The following is a 19,562-nucleotide window of genomic DNA, read 5'->3' on the forward strand; positions in this document are numbered from 1 at the left end:
TGTGCCGGAAACGGTGACTGTGTGCCGGGAACGGTGACGGGAACAGTGACTGTGTGCTGGAAACGGTGACGGCAACTGGGACTGTGTGCTGGGAACAGTGACTGTGTGCTGGAAACGGTGACGGCAACTGGGACTGTGTGCCGGGAACGGCGACTGTGTGCCAGAAACAGTGATGGGAACAGCGACTGTGTGCCGGAAACGGCAACTGTGTGCCAGAAACAGTGACGGCAACTGGGACTGTGTGCTGGAAACGGTGACAGGAACGGGGACTGTGTGCCGGAAACGGTGACAGGAACGGGGACTGTGTGCCGGAAACGGTGACAGGAACGGGGACTGTGTTCCGGAAACGGTGACAGGAACGGGGACTGTGTTCCAGAAACGGTGACAGGAACGGGGACTGTGTTCTGGAAACGGTGACAGGAACGGGGACTGTGTTCTGCAGAGCTCAGCTCTTCATTGTCACAATTGGTTTGAACAAAATTCTCTGTCAGCAGGCAAGCATATGAGCCAGATTACTGCCCGTCACAAAGCCTACAGCACAAATCACTTCCTTTCATCGGGGATTCAAGGAGATGAGGGAAGAGAATTTCACGCTCAGAACAAAAGCGCCGCCAACTCTCCTCCCGACAGTCCTAGATATCATTGTAATTGGTGCCGTAAATAAATGGAAGTGATTTTGCATCAAAATCTACTTCTGAATGAGTTGGAAAAGCTGAGTCCTAATGGGGCCAGAAATAACGTAGGACACTGTAAGACCATTAATGACTTTTGCTCAGTAGCCAAAAGTCCTCATGACTTGAGCCCAATATTGTCATCGTGGAATTGAATACGCAGCCAATCAATTCAATTTGTGAAACCACTGTTGCAGAGATGTTTCCATAAATTTGTACTGCAGGGATATCATATCCTGGCCAGCCACAGACCACAGAACGTTTGTCCAAGGAGCTGATGGATGTGGATCTCCAAGTGCCTGTGGATTTAGACAGATGCTTAGATATGATCGATAGACAGTTCTAATGTCAGCAAATGGGTTTAGTGCAGCCCCGTAACAGATTGCAAGAGCTGGATTCAGAGCTCGTGTTTTCTTTAGTTTCTACAGAGGAAACTCAAGTAGGAGTGTTCAGGTCACTATGGTTCCTTCATTTTCCTTTCCAGCTCTGGTACAGGCCAGTTAATGGGGTTATCGGCACACACTGTGATGGCTTGTAATGACAATAGGACACCTAGGGACATTCTTAGTTAATCCAGGAGCATAGAGTAAGTTTTGCCCCCCCCAGGAGCATAGAGTAAGTTTTGCCCCCCCTCCCATCTTCATAAATGCTTTCTCTGCTTCCCAAACTAGGCTTTGAAAGGATACAAAAATATAATCATCCATGTATCGCTTCTTGAGATTATCGACAATGCTGTCTTCAGTGATCTTCGAGAGGAGCACCATGTCGTCGACTCCGCTATGTTTGACATTGTGGCTCTGCCAGTGGTACCTGTAGTGGCCTTTACTCCCCTGTGAAAAGAAAAGGTTGGCACAATATTTATTGGCAGTAGAGGATTTCACAGCAGTTACTGCCATTCCTTTGCCTTCCATCTCCTCATGCCACTGCCCCGCTGTTGTTTGCCACCACTTGATGTGGCAGCAACCTTCAAGCACTCAAAGTCCATTTACAAAACCTCTTTCCTCATATCAAAAGGTTCCTGTGGCTTCCCCTGCAGCAAAATGTTTCCAATGTTAACCACCAAGTAAATAAAGCTTTGCCTAAGACCCAGTTCAAAGCTAAGTATATCCTCTCGTCTTAACATCATATAAAGACTCATGTAAAACACACACACACACACACACTTCAATGAAAAGTGGTTATGACTGCTTTTCTTATTCCATTTGACAGGATCTGGAGGTCATTTCAAAGGAAGTATTTATTGCCCATCCTTCAGTGCCCTTGAGAAATCAGCGGTGAGCTGTCTTGAAATGTTGGAATGTGCCTGGTGAAAGTATTCCTAGGGTGCTGCTAAGGACATCTTAAGTACATCTTCGAGACAGGATGGTGTGCAACGAGTGACGGTTTCCCCATGTATCCATTTCTCTTGTCCTCCTTGTCTGTCAAAGAGTCAGTCAGCAGAGGAACCAGCTCCTCAACCCATCACACCTCTTACGATCTACACTAATCCCATTTACCAGCATTGGGACTGTGCTCGTCCAAGCCTTGCCCTTTTAAATGTGTGTCTTAAATGTAGTAATTATATCCCATTCTGCCACTTCCTCTGGCACCTTATCAGTTTCTGTGCAAGAAAACTCGACTCTCAGCTCCCCTACAAAACTTCACCTCTAACTTTAAACCTACAGTGCCTATAAAAAGTATTTACCCCCCCCCCCCCATGGAAGTTTTCATGTGTTTTTTGTTTTACAACATTGTATCATAGTGGATTTAATTTGGCTTTTTTTGACACTGGTCAACAGAAAAAGACTCTTTCATATCAAAGTGAAAACAGATCTCCACAAAGCGATCTAAATTAATTATAAATATAAGACACAAAATAATTGATTGTATAAATATTCATCTCTTTTAACATGACACACCAAATCATCACGGGTGCAGCCAATTGATTCTAGAAGTCACATGATTAGTTAAATGGAGATCACCTGTGTGCAGTCAAGGGGTTTCAATTGACTGGAGTGAAATTACTCCTTGTATCTGGAAGGTTGAACTGCTGGTGAGTCAGTATCCTGGCAAAAACTACACCAAGGTGACAAAAGAACACTCCAAGCAACTGTGAAAAGCCCATGTCAGGAGATAGATACAAAAAATATTTCCAAGTCACTGAATATCTCTTGGAGAACAGTTAAGTCAATCATTGAGTTAAAAGAATATGGCACAGCTGTAAATCTGCCCAGAGCAGGCCGTCCTCAAAAACTGAGTGATCATGCAATCTGACAGAGCTTGAGCAGTTTTGTAAAGAAGAATGGGGAAAGATTGCAGTGTCCAGATGTGCAAAGCTGACAGAGACCTATCCACACAGACTCAAAGCTATAACTGCTGCCAAAGGTGTATCTACTAAATACCAACTTGAAAGGGGTGAGTAATTATGCAATTACTTTGTTTTTAAAAATGGCTGCTGTCGTGTCTTCCTCAGTGTCAACAAGCCAAAGGAGATGGATATTGATTTCAGGAGAATTTGCATCAATTACATTGTCGGCACAGCAGTGGAGACTCTGAACTCCTGGGAGTGCACACCTTACACAACCTCTCGTGGACCCAGAACAGGAAAGCTCAGCAACTCCTTGACTTTCTGAGGAGGCTGAAGGGAGCTGGACTACGCACACCCATACTCGCGTCTTTCGATAGATGCACCCTAACAAGCTGCATCATTGCGTGGTATGGAAACCGCACCGCGGCAGACAGGTAGTCAAAACTGCCCATCGCACCACCGGCACCAACCTAACCACCATCAAGGACGTATATAGAGAAGGGACCAGTAACATCATGAAGGATCCTGCCCACCCTACTTACGGACCTTTTGTCCCACTCCCGTCAGGGAGGAGACTATGTAGCATCCACACTAGGACCACCAGACTCAAAAAAGTTACCTTCCCCAAGCGGTGAGGCTGATCAACACCTCCAGCAATTAACCCACCCTTCCACACCCCCAACCACCACCATTCTGTCATTTCTTGTCAGTCGCCTTGTGTACAGACACCCTTTTGTCTAATGTATCTTTGTGGACCTACAATCTGTCTAAGCTATCTTGTGTATTTATATTTATGAGTTTATTATTATTAGTGTGTTCTTTATCTTGTTTGTTTTGTGCTGCATTGGATCTGGAGTAAGAACTATTTCATTCTCCTTTACACTTTTGTATCGGACGTGACATTAATCAATTTTGAATCTATAAACCCTACTCCTTGGCATCCTCTGTTCCAAAATTATTAACCTTAGCCATATCCAATCTTTCTGCTCTGGGCAGTACGGTCAGATATCACCTCTACCTCCTGTTAAGTGCAAGCAAGCCTTCCCTTTAATGTCCAGAACTGGTGCAGGGAGGAGGCACTTTGTTTTGCTGATGTCTGTGACTAGTCTCCATCAGGTCGCAGAATGCATCAAATTAACATATGCTAATTATCACTGCTGTTATCTCTGATAGTTAAACTATCTAAAAATATGCTTCAACTTTCAAAATATTTGTCAGAATTATTTAAAACAGATGTGCGATATTCTTGCATTGTGCCTGTGTTCCGGTTCCTGAATGACATTTCTCACATCGGGGCTACTCAGCTTGTCACGTCTGCCCTCTGAAAGGAATGGACTGTTAAGAAGGCCAAGTGGTCCTAACGGCAGGCCTTAGGGATCAGCATGACTTTGTTCTATCATGTTCCAGTGATACAGCCTCACCCAGTGAGGTTGACTGCATTAGACACAAAGGGGTGCGACCGAGTTTTCAGCTTGATTTGGAGACGAGCTGGAAATCTCCATAATTTCAGATCTATATGGGTTGAACCTACTCCAGATTAGAGCAGCATCTCTGTTGTAATGTGAGTATTATTAAAAGTTAAGTTAATACCAATCGGGAAGCTGTGGTAGCCAGGCGGGATCCGGGGTTGGCGGGGTCTATACTTCCGCTGTTTTTACTCCCAGTATGCATTGTATATAGTTCCTCCACCCATGCCGCACGAGGTACCTGAAAACCTCTGGATTGTAAATATCATTTGCTGTCTCAGATAAAGATGTTCTTTTGGCCATAAAATTGTCGAGTGGTCTTTTTGTAAAGTAGAAGTTACCACATATTTTTGGTGATGAGGTGAACGTGTTTTGTGGACGGGTCAGCTCGTTTCGATCAGGAGTTGTGAGTGGACGAGGAGCCTCGCGTTCGGATGGCTACGTTCGGGTCTATCGGTGAATTTGCAGAGCGAATCGAGGACTGGCTGGAGTATGAGGAGAGGTTGGGCCACTTTTTCTGTGCTAATGGAATTACTGAGGAGGCTAAGAAGCGCTCTATTCTCCTGAGTGTGTGTGGGGCAAAGAAGTACAAGTTGATAAGGAACTTAGCTACACCGCGGAAACCGGGAGAAATTCCATACGATGAGCTGGTCAAGCTCGTGGGGAACCACCACAATCCGAAACCTTTGGTGATAGTCCAAGGGTTCAAGTTTCACAGCCGTGTCCGGAAGCCAGGTCAGTCTGTGGGTGGTTTTGTGGCCGAGCTTCGGCAGTTATCGGAGCATTGCAATTTCAGAGCCACGTTGGATGACATGCTCCGTGACAGATTAGTATGCGGCATTAATAATGACGCTGTACAACGCCGTGTGTTGGGGGGAAACCCCACCGTTGACTTTCCAGACAGCCCTAGAGGTTGCCCAAGGCATGGAGATGGCTGCTAATAATGCCAAGGACATCTAGAGAGGACATGGGGGGGGGGGGGGGGGGGGTCGCAGTTGATGACAGTGCTCCAAGTCGGGAGGGAGACTGGTAAACGGGCAAAGCGGGTGGAATGTTTTCGGTGTGGAAGGACGCACTATGCAAATGTTTGTAAATTCAAAGATAGTGTCTGCCATCCTTGTAGCAAGAAGGGACATTTCATTAAAAAGTGCAGGAGCATAAAGGGTAAGGTTAAGCCTGGGCAGGGGAAAGCTCAACAGACTCAGGCAGCCACACACCACCTAGGAGAAGCAGACGGAGAGGCAGTGTGTGTCTACAACATGTTTGGGGTGGAAACGGATGAGGGACCATCTGAACCATATTATACCACAGTCACTGTCAAGGGAAAGGACATTAAGTTCGAGATTGATTCAGAGGCTTCTGCATCAGTCATTAGTGAAGAGACCTACAGGAGGACATGGGGGTCCAACCTGCCTCCCATCAGACCACCTAAGCTCCAACTCAGGACCTATACGGGGCAGCCCATACCTCATTTAGGGGTGTTATATGTGGATATTTCAGCCAGGGGGTCAGAAGGCTGAAGCCAGGCTGGTGATAGCTAAGGGCAGTGTGCCCAGTCTTTTGGGCCACAATTGGCTTTGCAAAATCCGGCTCAACTGGCATGAATTTAAGTATGCTCACATGACGGAAGAGCATGAGGTGCAGGGCGCAGATGAAGTCGCCGATGGCAATGTGAGTGACAGACGTAGTCCGGACACATTTGAAAGTGGGCTCGCAGCACAGCTTGCGGCTTTTCAGCCTATTACAAGAGAAATTGAAGTTACCCCCTCGGCACTGGAAGCCAGCACGCCTCTTCTAGTACGGCGAAGCAGTGACCCAGCTCTTGTACCACCTGCCCAGTGCATCTCAGCCTGATGATCCCGCTAACAGGAACCTGCATGTGAAGCCAATCGTAACAGTTGCTAGGAGAGCTATTTTGCTACACTGGAAAGAATCTAACCCACCTACTGTTTTCTATTGGCTCTCCTCCATTATGTCATGTCTAAGCTTGGAGAAAATTAGAAGCCAGACATTTGATACATCTTTTAATTTTGAACAAGTCTGGCGACCTTTTATTCAATATTTTCACATTATTTAATTTATTTATTTTTCTTTATTCTCTTTGGGGAAAATCCTTATCCATGAAGGTTCGGAGATGACTGGAAGGATGTGTTTTTTTCCTCTTTTTTCCTAATTTTATCCTCAATTGGACTGCCCAATCTTTCTTTTTCTTTCCTTTTTTTTCTTTCTCTTTTTTTTGTTTCAGTTTAGTTAGTGGTTTTTTTTTCTTTATCAATAAAATTTCCAATCTTTTTTTCATGATTGCTATGAGGAGTTGTAGTTTTTTCTGACCATTGTATATATAACAGCATAATATTTTACCTATTTGATTTTGACATTATATACTTTGTTTTTATTATTGCTGTTTATATGTCTTTTAAATTATCTACTTGCTAAACTCCTCTTCCGATTTGTATATTCTTTATTTGAAAATCAATAAAAAAGATTGAAAAATGAAATGAAGCAGTCGCAAAGGGGGCACCCACAGACGATGTAAGAACAGAGCCTCCAGGACCACCAGACAAGCATTCAGAAAGCACTCTAAGTGATTTGACAAAGAAAGTAGAATTTTGTGGAGACAGCAGCCCCCCGGGAATCCATGTGGTGCCCTTTAACTCTACGCTGACTGGAGGATTCCTTGGCCTGAGTATTTGTGGTATTGAAGAGAACAGCCGTTCAAGAAAAGAGAACCTGCTCCAGGAGAATGAATGTATCATCAAAATCAATGACAGTGATTTAACAGACAAGACCTTTGTTCAAGCACAAGAGGTTTTCCGAAACGCACTGCGATTTCCTGCTGTTGAGCTCCAGATAGTTCCAAGTTATAACAAGGAACTCTATGAAAACTTTGCAATTGGGTCTATTCTGAGCCATGGTCATGACAATGGTTCAAAAACCAAAGTTCCTGCTTCAGTGCGTTCCAAGCTAGGTGGCAAACCTGCAGATGTCATTTATCCCAATAATGCTGAGAATAGCTTGCCACCGATTTCAAAGAAGCTCGGTAGTCCAAAACAGTTAAGGAGCAATGACCACTTAATGCATACCAGGAAAGCATGTCCACCAGTGACTTTGCTAGAGGGAGAGACACTGGCAGAGGGGGCAGAGTCCCCTGAAGAGGATGGACATTCTCACGTGGACACACAGACCCCTCTCATATCCCCAACACCAGACCCACCCAAAACATCCTCACCAGCAGTGCCTGCTGGGTCACCGGGGGTACTGCGTAGATCGCAGCACCCTTGCAAACCTCCTGACAGACTGAATATTTGATTGGATAGATTTTTTTGTTATTAGATTGAATGTTGAATTTGCCACATTTTTTAGATGTTTTGTATTGGTAAACTGTTGCTAATGATACCACTGTTTTTATTTCCCAGTTCTTCTATATTAAGGGTATGTTGGATTTTAAAGTGGGAGAAGTGTTGTAATGTGAGTATTATTAAAAGTTAGTTAATACTAATCGGGGAGCTGTTGGTAACGAGAGGTGGGATCCGGGGTTGGCGGGGTCTTTACTTCCGCTCTTTTTACTCCCAGTATGCATTGTATATAGTTCCTCCACCCAGGCCGCACAAGGTACCTGGAAGCCTCTGGATTGTAAATATCATTTGCTGTCTCAGATAAAGATGTTCTTTTGGCCATAAAATTGTCAAGTGGTCTTTTGTAAAAGACCACAGTCTCCATTCCTTTCAATGGTACGGGATGGCTACAAGGAAAGCTGCACAGAACTGGTATTAATTCTGTTGAACTGATCAGGCTCCATCCCATCGCAGGTTTGCGGGAGTAACAGACTCTGAAACCTGAACTGCTTTGTCCCAGGTCACTAGTGCTGACCACTGTTCTCTCCCTCACAGATCCCCCCACTCTGTGTCTCACACACACGTTTCTGCCTCTCCCAGTCCAAGGAGGAGAGAGAAAGACGGAAATGGCCTTGAGAGAGCAGCAGCAGGACCGAGCAGATGGACTTGGTGTGGGGCCAGTCTGGGGATTGGTGACCGTCAAGAGAGTGGTAGAAAGGGCAAGTATGAGGGACTGCCTGTGCAGTTTATGGGGAGCTAATCTGCCCCGTTAATCAGGAGCAATACCAGGCCCAAAGCCCAGGGCTGGATTGATTCCAATATTGTACCTCAAAGGTGGGGGGGGGGGGGGGGGGAGAGCGGTGAAGCAGGCCCCTACATCCTGGGGCATTGCTGTCTGTGCTGAGGAATGATTGAAGGCTGAGGTAGGGCAACAGGAACAGTGATCATCCCCACAGGCAGGAATAGAAGTATATAGCTTAGAGTGTTAGCTCCACAGTAATCAATAGACACCTGATTTTTATACATCATTGCAATTTTGCCTGTCTGACCAGAATCCAACAATATCTGTAGTTCATCCTACAGTTTTAGGTGAGACCTTATTAAGTGCTTTCATAACTGTTCAGTGTTTTCCAAGTTGGAATATTTTAATGTTGAAATATTTAATAGTATGCTTATTTTGTTAATGTTCTAGAAAGCTGATGAACATTTTGGAATGTCAGCCATTCGATCAAAAAAACTCTCAAGCTCTTTGGATGTGTGGGGGTCCAACCAGCTCAGTAGAGGAGAGGGAGAGGGAGAGTGTGTGCACACACGAGTGTGCGCTCAGGAACTTATCAGTCAAGATGCAGCTGACTTCTTTACAGGAGGTCACGCCCATGGACCCGTTCCATGTAGGAGAGAGTTTAGTGGCGAGGCTGGCATTTCCCAGGGACTTTGTGCAACTCCTGGCCCACTGTGTCCAAACGGAGTCAAGTAGAATTGAATTGACTTTATTTCTTACTTCCTTCACATACATGAGGAAAAATCTTTGTTACGTCTCTATCTAAATGTGCCATGTCCAATCATAGTAATTTATAATAAATAGAGACATCAGTGTAATATAGGGTACACTCAAATCAGTGTGAGTTCATCAGTCTGATGGCCTTGTGGAAGAAGCTGTCCTGGGGCCTGCTGGTCCCGGCTTTTACGCTGCCGTACCGTTTCCCGGACGGTAGTAGTTGGAATAGATTGTTGTTGGGGTGACTTGGGTCCCCAGTGATCCTTTGGGCCCTTTTCACACACCTGTCCTTGTAAATGTCCTGAATCATGCAAAGTTCACATCTACAGGTGCACTGGGCTGTCCGCACCACTCTCTGCAGAGTCCTGTGATTGAGGAAAGTACAGCTCCCATACCAGGCAGTGATGCAGCCAGTCAAGATGCTCTCAATTGTGCCCCTGTAGAAAGTTCCTAGGATTTGGAGGCCCGTACCAAACTTCCTCAACAGTCTGAGGTGAAAGAGGTGCTGTTGTGCCTTTTCCACCACACAGCTGGTGTGTACAGACCACGTGAGGTCTTCAGTGATGTGGATGCTGAGGAACTTAAAGCTGTTTACCCTCTCAACCCCAGATCCATTGATGTCAATAGGGGTTAGCCCATCTCCATTCCTCCTGTAATCCACAACCAGCTCCTTTGTTTTTGCGACATTGAGGAAGAGGTTGTTTTCTTGACATCACTGTTATTGTTGGAGATAAGGCCAATCGACGTAGTGCCACTGGCAAATTTAATTAGCAGATTAGAGCTGTGGGTGGCGATCCAGTCATGGGTATACAGGGAGTAAAGGAGGGGACTCAGTATGCAGCCCTGAGGGGCTCCTGTATTGAGAGTCAGGGGGTTGGAGGCGAGGGAGTCCACTCTTACAACCTGCTGGCGATCTGACAGGAAGTCCACGATGCAAATGCCATTGTTCCTGGTTTGATGTCAGTTCTGGGAGAAGTTACCCAAATTCAGCCTGGGTACTGAAGGGTTAAATACCTGGGTGCAATTAAAATCAGTCTTCCCGGCCAGAGGTACAATTAAAAGTCACTAATAATGGGCTGAAGGGCAAGGCCGCCCACTGTTGACCACCTCCTGTTTTGCCCATCACCCATAGACTATTTATTGGCCTACCAGCAATCGTTCATTTACAATTCCACTGCAGATTAATCAGACTGAGAGAGTGGTTCAGCACAGACATCGGCCATCAGCCCACCACACCCATGATGGCCTCTGCACCAATCTACCCCGATCTTATCTGCTTGTATTAGGTGTGTATCCTCCTGTGCCAGCCTACTCAAACACCTGTCTAACTGTTTCTTAAATGTTGTGATTCCATCACAACTTCTAGCAGAGAGATCCAGATACTGACCACTGTAATTAAAAAAAACTTTACCCTCAAATCACCTTCCAATTTCCTTCCTACCTTAAAACTATGTCCTTGAGTTTTTTTTAATACACTCGCGTGGAAGCTTTGACATCTGTTGAGATGGCGTCGCGCTCGAACGCAGCGGCCTCTCGGGGCAACCAAGTGTTTGTGTCATCTTTAAATGCCCTTTTTATGATTGCAAAACAATGCTGTTCTTTAAGAACTGTGGGCACTGAAGATCTACCCCGTGAGCAAGTGCTCATCAGCAGGGGAGCTGAACTTGGTGCGGACTGTGTTGCTGCAGGAAGGCGTCGGAGTTGGTGCGTGAAGGCGACGTGCAGTGTAGCGGCAGGAAATTCTCTTGGACATTTCGCTAGCAATCACAAAGCCCTGTTGGACATTGAGAATGTAAGATGCCGCAGGCCTGTCTCCCTCGTTTGATGGCCCAACAAGTGGCCGGGGAGCTGTGTGGCCTCGGTTGTACTGAGGCCTCGGCTTCAGGCTTGCCTGCTGCTACAGCCCAGGAGAGGAGACACAGGAGGCGGTGCAGCACAGCGTCCGTGCGGGGTTGGGGGCTGGCTGGCCTCCAGTACGTGCACTCAGCTGTAGGCGGCCGGGAACTGCACGAACAATTTGTGGGACATGTCATACTGTGTGTGCATATTACATATTTTTATGCTACCTTGAATATGTTGAGAGTCCTTGTGCAGTGTCTGTTTTACACCTTGTCTGTAGAGGAATGCTGTTTCATTTGGCTGTGTTCATGTACGGTTGAACAATAATTAAACTTGAACTCGAAAGAGATTCCAATCATCTATCTCTGCCTCTTATAAGTTTTATGTATCTCTGTCAGGTCACCCTCTCAGTTGCTTTCACTCCAGGGAAAACAAGTCCAGTCAATTTCCTGCCTAACGAACATACTCCAATCCAGGCAACATCTTGATGCATAACCTCTACACATTTCCCAGCACAACCACATCCTTCAAATAGAGTGGTGAGCATGCAGTGCTCCCAGTGCAGTCTCATCAGTTCTTAACATCTGCCGCACTATATTCCAACTATGAAGGCACTGGTTCGTTCCATCTACCTGCTTTGCAACGTTCGGAGATCTACAGACCTGCACAACGAGGTCCCTCAGCTCATCCATATTCCTGATCGGCCCTTTCTGCCTACGCAGTCCATACAGACCTTTGTCCTTCGCTCGGGCTTCCTCCAGCCCTTCCTCATCCAATTATCAGCATAGCACATCATGTCCGTACAGAAACGTCCCGCTCCATGGACAACGGCACAATTCATCTCATCACAAACACAAGAGGTTCTGCAGATGGTGGAAATCCAGAGCAACTAAGCACAATGCTAGAGGAACTTCAGTAAACGAGGCAGCGTCAATGGAGGGGAATTAACAGCTGCTTCAGGCTGAGACCCTTCAAAAGCGCTGGAAAGGAAGGGAGGGGGCAAAAGCCAGAATAAGAAGGTGGGGAGAAGGGTAGTACAAGCTGGCAGGTGATAGGTGAGACCCAGGTGATGTAGAAAGTGGGTGGGGGGGAGAAAGTTCAAGTTGGTACAAGTGTGCCAACTTTGTTCAGAATTATTTACCCCTAATATTACTTTTTCCTCGGGGACTGGTAAAATGTCAAAGGACTCTCGATAGCAAAGGGAAGAAATGTAACTGCTGTAGGGAGAGCAACTTCGAAGTTGTTCAAGTTTAGTTTTCAGAAAGAGGCTGTTTGATCCGTCACATCATGCTAGTTCTCCTCCCAAAAAACAAACCATTTCTACTTTCTAGCCCTTGGCTCTCGGTGCACACTCACTCAGGTAATTAAACATGTGACCTGGGCTTCTGTCTCACCCACACTTCCAGGAAGTGAATTCCAGAGCCGAACCACATTTTGAGAGGGGAGAGGTGGGTGTGGGATGGAATAAATTCGTCAAGTGGGAGAGTTGAAAAGTGGTTTGCTTTGCTGCTGTTGTCTTGTTTGGGTGCAGCTGTTGTTATTATTGCTGTGTTGCTCTGCTGGAAACCGCCGGCAGGTTATGTTGGAATGGGTGGTGACACTTGTGGGCTGCCCCCCTGCACATTCCTGAGTGTGTGAGTTGCAACCGTTTGCATTAACATCACTGTCGTTCCAGTGTACGTGTGATAAACGGATCTGAGTCAGAAAGCTGGGATGGGATGGGTAGGAAGAGTAAAGGACTGAAGGAGCAGGAATCTCCTAGGACTATGGACTATGGAAGAAAGAGACTAGGCAGTGAACTCTCCCAGTGGCTGCCCACATATTTACCACAGTCAGTGTAAAGAATTCTAATTTCCTGATTTGGTTTGGATATCCATTGTTCTGAACCCTTTCACTGCGCACAGACAAGCACATATCAAATAAATTCACTCTAGCAACAACGTAGAGTAGCTGAAAATTGTGAAATATGTCTTGTGCAGTCACCCAGCTGCCTCCCACACACTGAGGGCCATAGCAGACCTTTTAACTGTGACAGACAGAGGAAAAAGCTTATACAACAATCAAGCAACACCAAACAGGACGAGTGTGCCAACCTTGTTCAAAATTATTTGTCAGTAATATTACTTTTTAGTCAGGGATTGTTAAAGCTTCGAAGAACTCGCAATAGCAACAGGAAGAAATGCACCTGCCAAATCTGAAGGCATTCAAATTTATGTTACAGAAAGAGGCTGTTTGATCCATTACATCACGATATTCCTCCCCCTCCAAAAAAAAAACTATTTCATGTTTCCGAAATACCAGAATAGACATCGGTGCAGGAGTAGGCCATTCGGCCCTTTGAGCCAGCACCGCCATTCAATGTGATCATGGCTGATCATCCACAATCAGTACCCCGTTCCTGCCTTCTCCCCATATCCCTTGACTCCACTATCTACAAGAGCTCTATCTAACTCTTTCTTGAAAGCATCCAGAGAATTGGCCTCCACTGCCTTCTGGGGCAGAGCATAACCCAGATCCACAACTCTCTGGGTGAAAAAGTTTTCCTGAACTCCGTTCTAAATGGCCTACCCCTTATTCTTAAACTGTGGCCTCTGGTTCTGGACTCCCCCAACATCAGGAACATGTTTCCTGCCTCTAGCGTGTCCAATCCCTTAATAATCTTATATGCTTCAATCAGCATACTTCCAGCATTTGCTCATTCAGGTACTTCAGAAGGTTTTCAGGTTTCTACCCTGTCCACACCTCCAATCAGCAAGTTCCAGACCAGAATCATATTTTGCTCGAGGAGGAGTTGAACAAATATTCAACTCCACCCTAATAGTTCTGTTACTTTCAATCTCTCGTTACTCACATCTCCCCTAACATAGACATAAGAACATAACAATTGCTTCTGGAGGCAATTTACTTTGCTGAGGCAGTCATAAAGGAAATAGGGAGGCAGCCATTTGTCCTGTCAAGCCTGTTGCACCATTCAATTCAACAGGCCCTTCTTTCCAACCTACCTAGGCCTCTCTACTTAGCAACACAGACAAAATGCTGGAGGAACTCAGCAGGCCAGGCAGCATCTAGAGAAATGAGAAAATGCTTGGGGCTGAGACCCTCTACTCAGAACCATTTGCCCGGGTATTACTTGTACCTGAAGTACAGAGGGTGGCAGACCACAGAAACAGGCCCTTTGTTCCATCATGTCCATCAACTACCCATCTATACTAATTCCAACCTCACTCCTTCCGAACGCTCTGCTCTCTGCTCCCTCCGCACCAATCCCAACCTCACTATAAAACCTGCTGATAAGGGGGGTGCTGTTGTTGTCTGGCGTACTGACCTCTACCTGGCTGAGGCACAGCGACAACTCTCTGATACCTCCTATTTACCCCTAGATCATGACCCCACTAAGGAGCACCAGGCCATTGTCTCCTATACTATCACCAACCTTATCAGCTCTGGGGATCTCCCATCCACTACCACCAACCTCATAGTTCCTGCACCCCACACTTCCCGTTTCTACCTCCTACCCAAGATCCACAAACCTGCCTGTCCAGGTAGACCTATTGTCTCAGCTTGCTCCTGCCCCACTGAACTCATTTCTGCATACCTTGACACTGTCTTATCCCCCCTTGTTCAATCTCTTCCCACCTATGTTCATGACACTTCTAATGCTTTGAATTTTTTCAATTATTTTAAGTTCCCTGGTCCCCACCGCCTTATTTTCATCATGGACGTCCAATCCCTATATACCTCCAACCCCACCCGGACGGTCTCAAAGCTCTCCGCTTCTTTTTGGATTCCAGACCTAACCAATTCTCCTCTACCATCACTCTCCGCTGTCTAGTGGAATTAGTTCTTACTCTCAACAATTTCTCCTTTGGCTCCTCCCACTTCCTCCAAACCAAGGGTGTAGCCATGGGCACCCGTATGGGTCCCAGTTATGCCTGCCTTTTTGTTGGCTTTGTGGAACAGTCCATGTTCCAAGTCTATATCCATCCCCCTCTTTTCCTTCGCTACATCGACGACTGCATTGGCGCTGCCTCTTGCACGCATGCTGAGCTCGTCGACTTCATTAACTTTGCCTCCAACTTTCACCCTGCCCTCAAATTTACCTGGTCCATTTCCGACACCTCCCTCCCCTTTCTTGTTCTTTCTGTCTCCATCTCTGGAGACGGCCTATCTACTGATTTCTACTATAAGCCTACAGACTCTCACAGCTACCTGGACTATTCTTCTTCCCACCCTGTCTCTTGCTAAAATGCTATCCCCTTCTCGCAATTCCTCCGTCTCCGCTGCATCTGCTCTCAGGATGAGGCTTTTCATTCCAGGACAAAGGAGATGTCTTCCTTTTTTAAACAAAGGGGCTTCCCTTCTTGCACCATCAATTCTGCTCTCAAACGAAATCTCTCCCATTCAAACGAAATCTCTCCCATTTCCCGCACATCTGCCCTCACCCCATCCACCCACCACCCCACTCGGGATAGGGTTCCCCTTGTCCTCACCTACCACCCCACCAGCCTCCAGGTCCAACGTATAATTCTCTGTAACTTCCACCACCTCCAACGGGATCCCACTACCAAACACATCTTTCCCTCCCCTCCCCCCTTTCTGCTTTTCACAGGGATCGCTCCCTACACGACTCCCTTGTCCACTCGTTCCCCCCCCCCATCCCTTCCCACCGATCTCCCTCCTGGCACTTATCCTTGTATGTGGAACAAGTGCTACACCTGCCCTTACACTTCCTCCCTCACCACCATTCAGGGCCCCAGACAGTCCTTCCAGGTGAGGCGACACTTCACCTGTGAGTCGGCTGGTGTGGTATACTGTGTCTGGTGCTCCTGGTGTGGCCTTATATATTGGTGAGACCCGACGCAGACTGGGAGACCGTTTCGCTGAACACCTACACTCTGTCCGCCAGAGAAAGCAGGATCTCCCAGTGGCCACACATTTTAATTCCACGTCCCATTCCCATTCTGATATGTCTATCCATGGTCTCCTCTACTGTCAAGATGAAGCCACACTTGGGTTGGAGGAACAACACCTTATATACCTGCTGGGTAGCCTCCAACCTGATGGCATGAACATTGATTTCTCTAAGTTCCGTTAATGCCCCTCCTGCCCTTCTTACCCCATCCCTGATATATTTAGCTTTGTCCCCTTTTTTTTAATCTTTCTGCCCATCACTCTGCCTGTTCTCCATCTCCCTCTGGTGCTCCCCTCCCCCCTTTCTTTCTCCTGAGGCCTCCCGTCCCATGATCCTTTCCCTTCTCCAGCTCTGTATCCCTTTTGCCAATCACCTTTCCGGCTCTCGGCTTCACCCCACCCCCTCCGGTCTTCCCCCTATCATTTCGCATTTTCCCCTCCCCCCTCCTACTTTCAAATCTTTTACTATCTTTCCTTTCAGTTAGTACTGACGAAGGGTCTCGGCCCGAAACGTCGACAGCACTTCTCTCTATAGATGCTGCCTGACCTGCTGCGTTCCACCAGTATTTTGTGTGTGTTGCATCTATACTAATGCCACTTTCCCAGTCCTTAGCCTTCTACATCACATCATGCAGCATTACAAAACCATTATGGAGTAATCATGAGTAATGATGTGAATGCAAGGTGGACCCATTTGCCATCTCAGCAATTACTAAAATACTTTAGGTATTTCTACTTAGTTCACTCCTGGAAATACGTGAGTGAACTAAGAGTGAAGCACAGCTTTTATACAAAGTTCTCAGTTCCACTAAAGGAAAATTTTAATCATTTGTAGATAAAAATCAGGGCAAAGTAAAATAAAAATGTGGATTAATTACTGAAAGTAAATATTTTGTGATCACTATATTAAAATCCTACTGTTCATTACTTGTACAAATAATGACAGCATAACATCACTTAGATAACTTCTCATAACTCTGTTTTAAAAAAAAACATATCAAAAATAGATGCCATCTATGAACCCCCTAAGAGCCAAAGGAACACCAGCCAACAGAATTCAAAGGTCAAGTGAAGAAGCAGCCAATCAGGACCAAGGCTTGCGAATGGGGCCTACATAAACACTCCCACTCCCACAGAGAAACACCAGCAACTGTACATCGAGGATATCACCTTGACTGACGATGAAACGCCTGCAGCCTAACTGCCCAGCTCTGTGAACACCACAACATCAGGTCACAATTCTCCAGGTACTTAATTCTCAATTCTTAAAAGATTATTTTCTAATTGGCATTCCTCTATAAATGTGATCATTTCATTAAATTATCACCTTTATAGATGAATGCCAATTAGAAAATATATCAAGATATACCGCGAACATGACTGTTCTCTTCCTGGTTTTCAAATCTTTCCATGGACTTTCCCCTTAGTTCCTCCGACACTTGTCTCAACTTGCTATACTGTTTATTTTGTTCTCCACCGGAATTAAAATCAGACTCAGAATCACATTAATTACAATGCCTATAAAAAGTATTCACCTCCCTTGGAAGGTTTCATGTTTTATTATTTTACAACATTGAACCAAAGTACATTTAATTTGCCTTTTTTTTTGACACTGATCAACAGAAAAGACTCTTTCGTGTCAAAGCAAAAACAGAGCACTATAAAGTGATCTAAATTAATTACAAATATAAAACGCAAAATAATTAATTATTCACTCCCTTCAAGACAGTATGTAGTAGATGCTAAATACTAAAGTAGGTCCTGCCGAAGAGATTCGGCCCAAAACATCGACAGTACTCTTTTCCTAGATGCTGCCTGGCCTGTTGAGTTCCTCCAGCATTTTGTGGTTTTGCTCGGATTTCCAGCAACTGCAGAATTTCCCTTGTTTGTAATTTAGTAGACACACCATTGGTAGTATTTACAGCCTTGCTTCTATGTGGATAGGCTTCTATCAGCTTGGATACTGCAATTTCCCCCCATTCTTCTTTACAAAACTGGTCAAGCTCTGTCAGATTGCTTGGGGATCGTGAGTGAACAGTCCTTTTAAAGTCCAGCCACAAATTCTCAATTGGATTGAGTTCTGGACTCTGACTTGACCATTCCAGGACATTAACTTTGTTGTTTTTAAGCCATTCCTGTGTAGCTTTGGTTTTATGTTTAGGGTCATTGTCTTGCTGGAAAACAAATCCTCTCCCAAGTCCTCTTGCAGACTGCATCAGGTTTTCCTCCAGGATTTCCCTGTATGGTGCTGCATTCATTTTACCCTCTACTTCTGTAAGCTTTCCAGGGCCTGCTGCAGTGAAGCATCCCCACAGCATGATGCAGCCACCACCGTGCTTCATGGTAGCATGAAGTGCATTTTTGTCTTACGCCAATCATAGTGTTTAGTCTGATGACCAAAAAGCTCAATTTTGGTTTCATCAGACCACGGAACCTTCTTCCAGCTGACTTCAGGATCCCCCGCATGCCTTCTAACAAACCAAGATTTCACCCATGAGATTTTTCAACCATGGATTTCTCTTTACCATTCTGCCATAAAACTGCGACTGTTGAAGCACCTGAGCAACAGTTGTTGTATCCATCTCCTGACTTGTACTTTTCAATAAACTTTTTCATGGAATTACTTGGAATGTTCTTTTGTCTTCAAGGTGTAGTTTTTGCCAGGATACTGACTCACCAGCAGTTGGACCTTCCAGATACAGGTGTACTTATAATAGATTCAGTTGAAACACCTTAAACACCTGAAACACTGGTCTCCAAAAACAGATCTCCATTTAGCTAATTATGTGACTTCTAAAACCAATTGGCTGCACCAGTGATGATTTGGTGTGTCATATTAAATGGTGGGGGGGTGATGAATACTTATGCAATCAATTTTATGTTTTATATTTGTAATTAATTGAGATCACTTTGTACAGATCTGTTTTCACTTTGACACAAAAGTCCTTTTCTGTCGAGCAGTGTCAAAAAAGCCAAATTAAATCCACTGTGATTCAATATTGTAAAACAATAAAATATGAAAACTTCTGGGGGTGGGGGGAGTGAATACTTTTTATAGGCACTGTATCACTGGTATATGCTGACAAATTTGTTGTCTTGTAGTAGCAGTGACAGCAGTACAGTGCAAAGCATAAAAAATGTTGCTAGTTACAAAAAAATAGTACAGAAGATTAGTGTTCATGGACTGTGCAGAAATCTGCAGGGACTCAGAACTTTTTTTTAATGCCATTGACCATTAAGCAAGGTGCTTGTGGAGCCCTGGTTGGGAACCCCTGAGCTAGAGAAGGAACCTGTTGCTAAAACGTTGAGTGTGGGTCTTCAGGTTCCTGTACCTCCTTCCTGATGGGAGTCATGAGGAAAGGGCGTTCCCATGTGGTGTGATACCACTTTCTCTAGATTTTCTCAGTGGTGGAAAGGCTTGTGCCAGTGATGAAGCCACTTACAGCCGAAAGGGCTCAGCTCCCTATTTAACATGTGTGTGTTTGCTTTTATAATTTTGTAAATCATTAGTATTACCATTTGCAACTCAGGATCAACTTAAGTCTGTGAACTTCT

General features: G+C 45.4%; 1 protein-coding gene across 2 annotated transcripts in view; it reads right to left on the minus strand.

Moving 5' to 3' along the window:
- Window positions 1-19,562, minus strand: part of myo1ea (myosin IEa) — a 221,810-nt gene that overhangs the window by 142,554 nt on the left and 59,694 nt on the right. For both annotated transcript variants that reach the window (XM_073032934.1, XM_073032933.1), the window contains exon 2: window positions 1,358-1,501. In XM_073032934.1, coding sequence (XP_072889035.1) covers window positions 1,358-1,501 — 144 coding nt within the window. The remainder of the gene's footprint in view (window positions 1-1,357; window positions 1,502-19,562) is intronic.

The sequence above is a fragment of the Hemitrygon akajei genome, chromosome 30, assembly GCF_048418815.1.
Source record: "Hemitrygon akajei chromosome 30, sHemAka1.3, whole genome shotgun sequence".
In the NCBI taxonomy this organism is placed as follows: Eukaryota; Metazoa; Chordata; class Chondrichthyes; order Myliobatiformes; family Dasyatidae; genus Hemitrygon; species Hemitrygon akajei.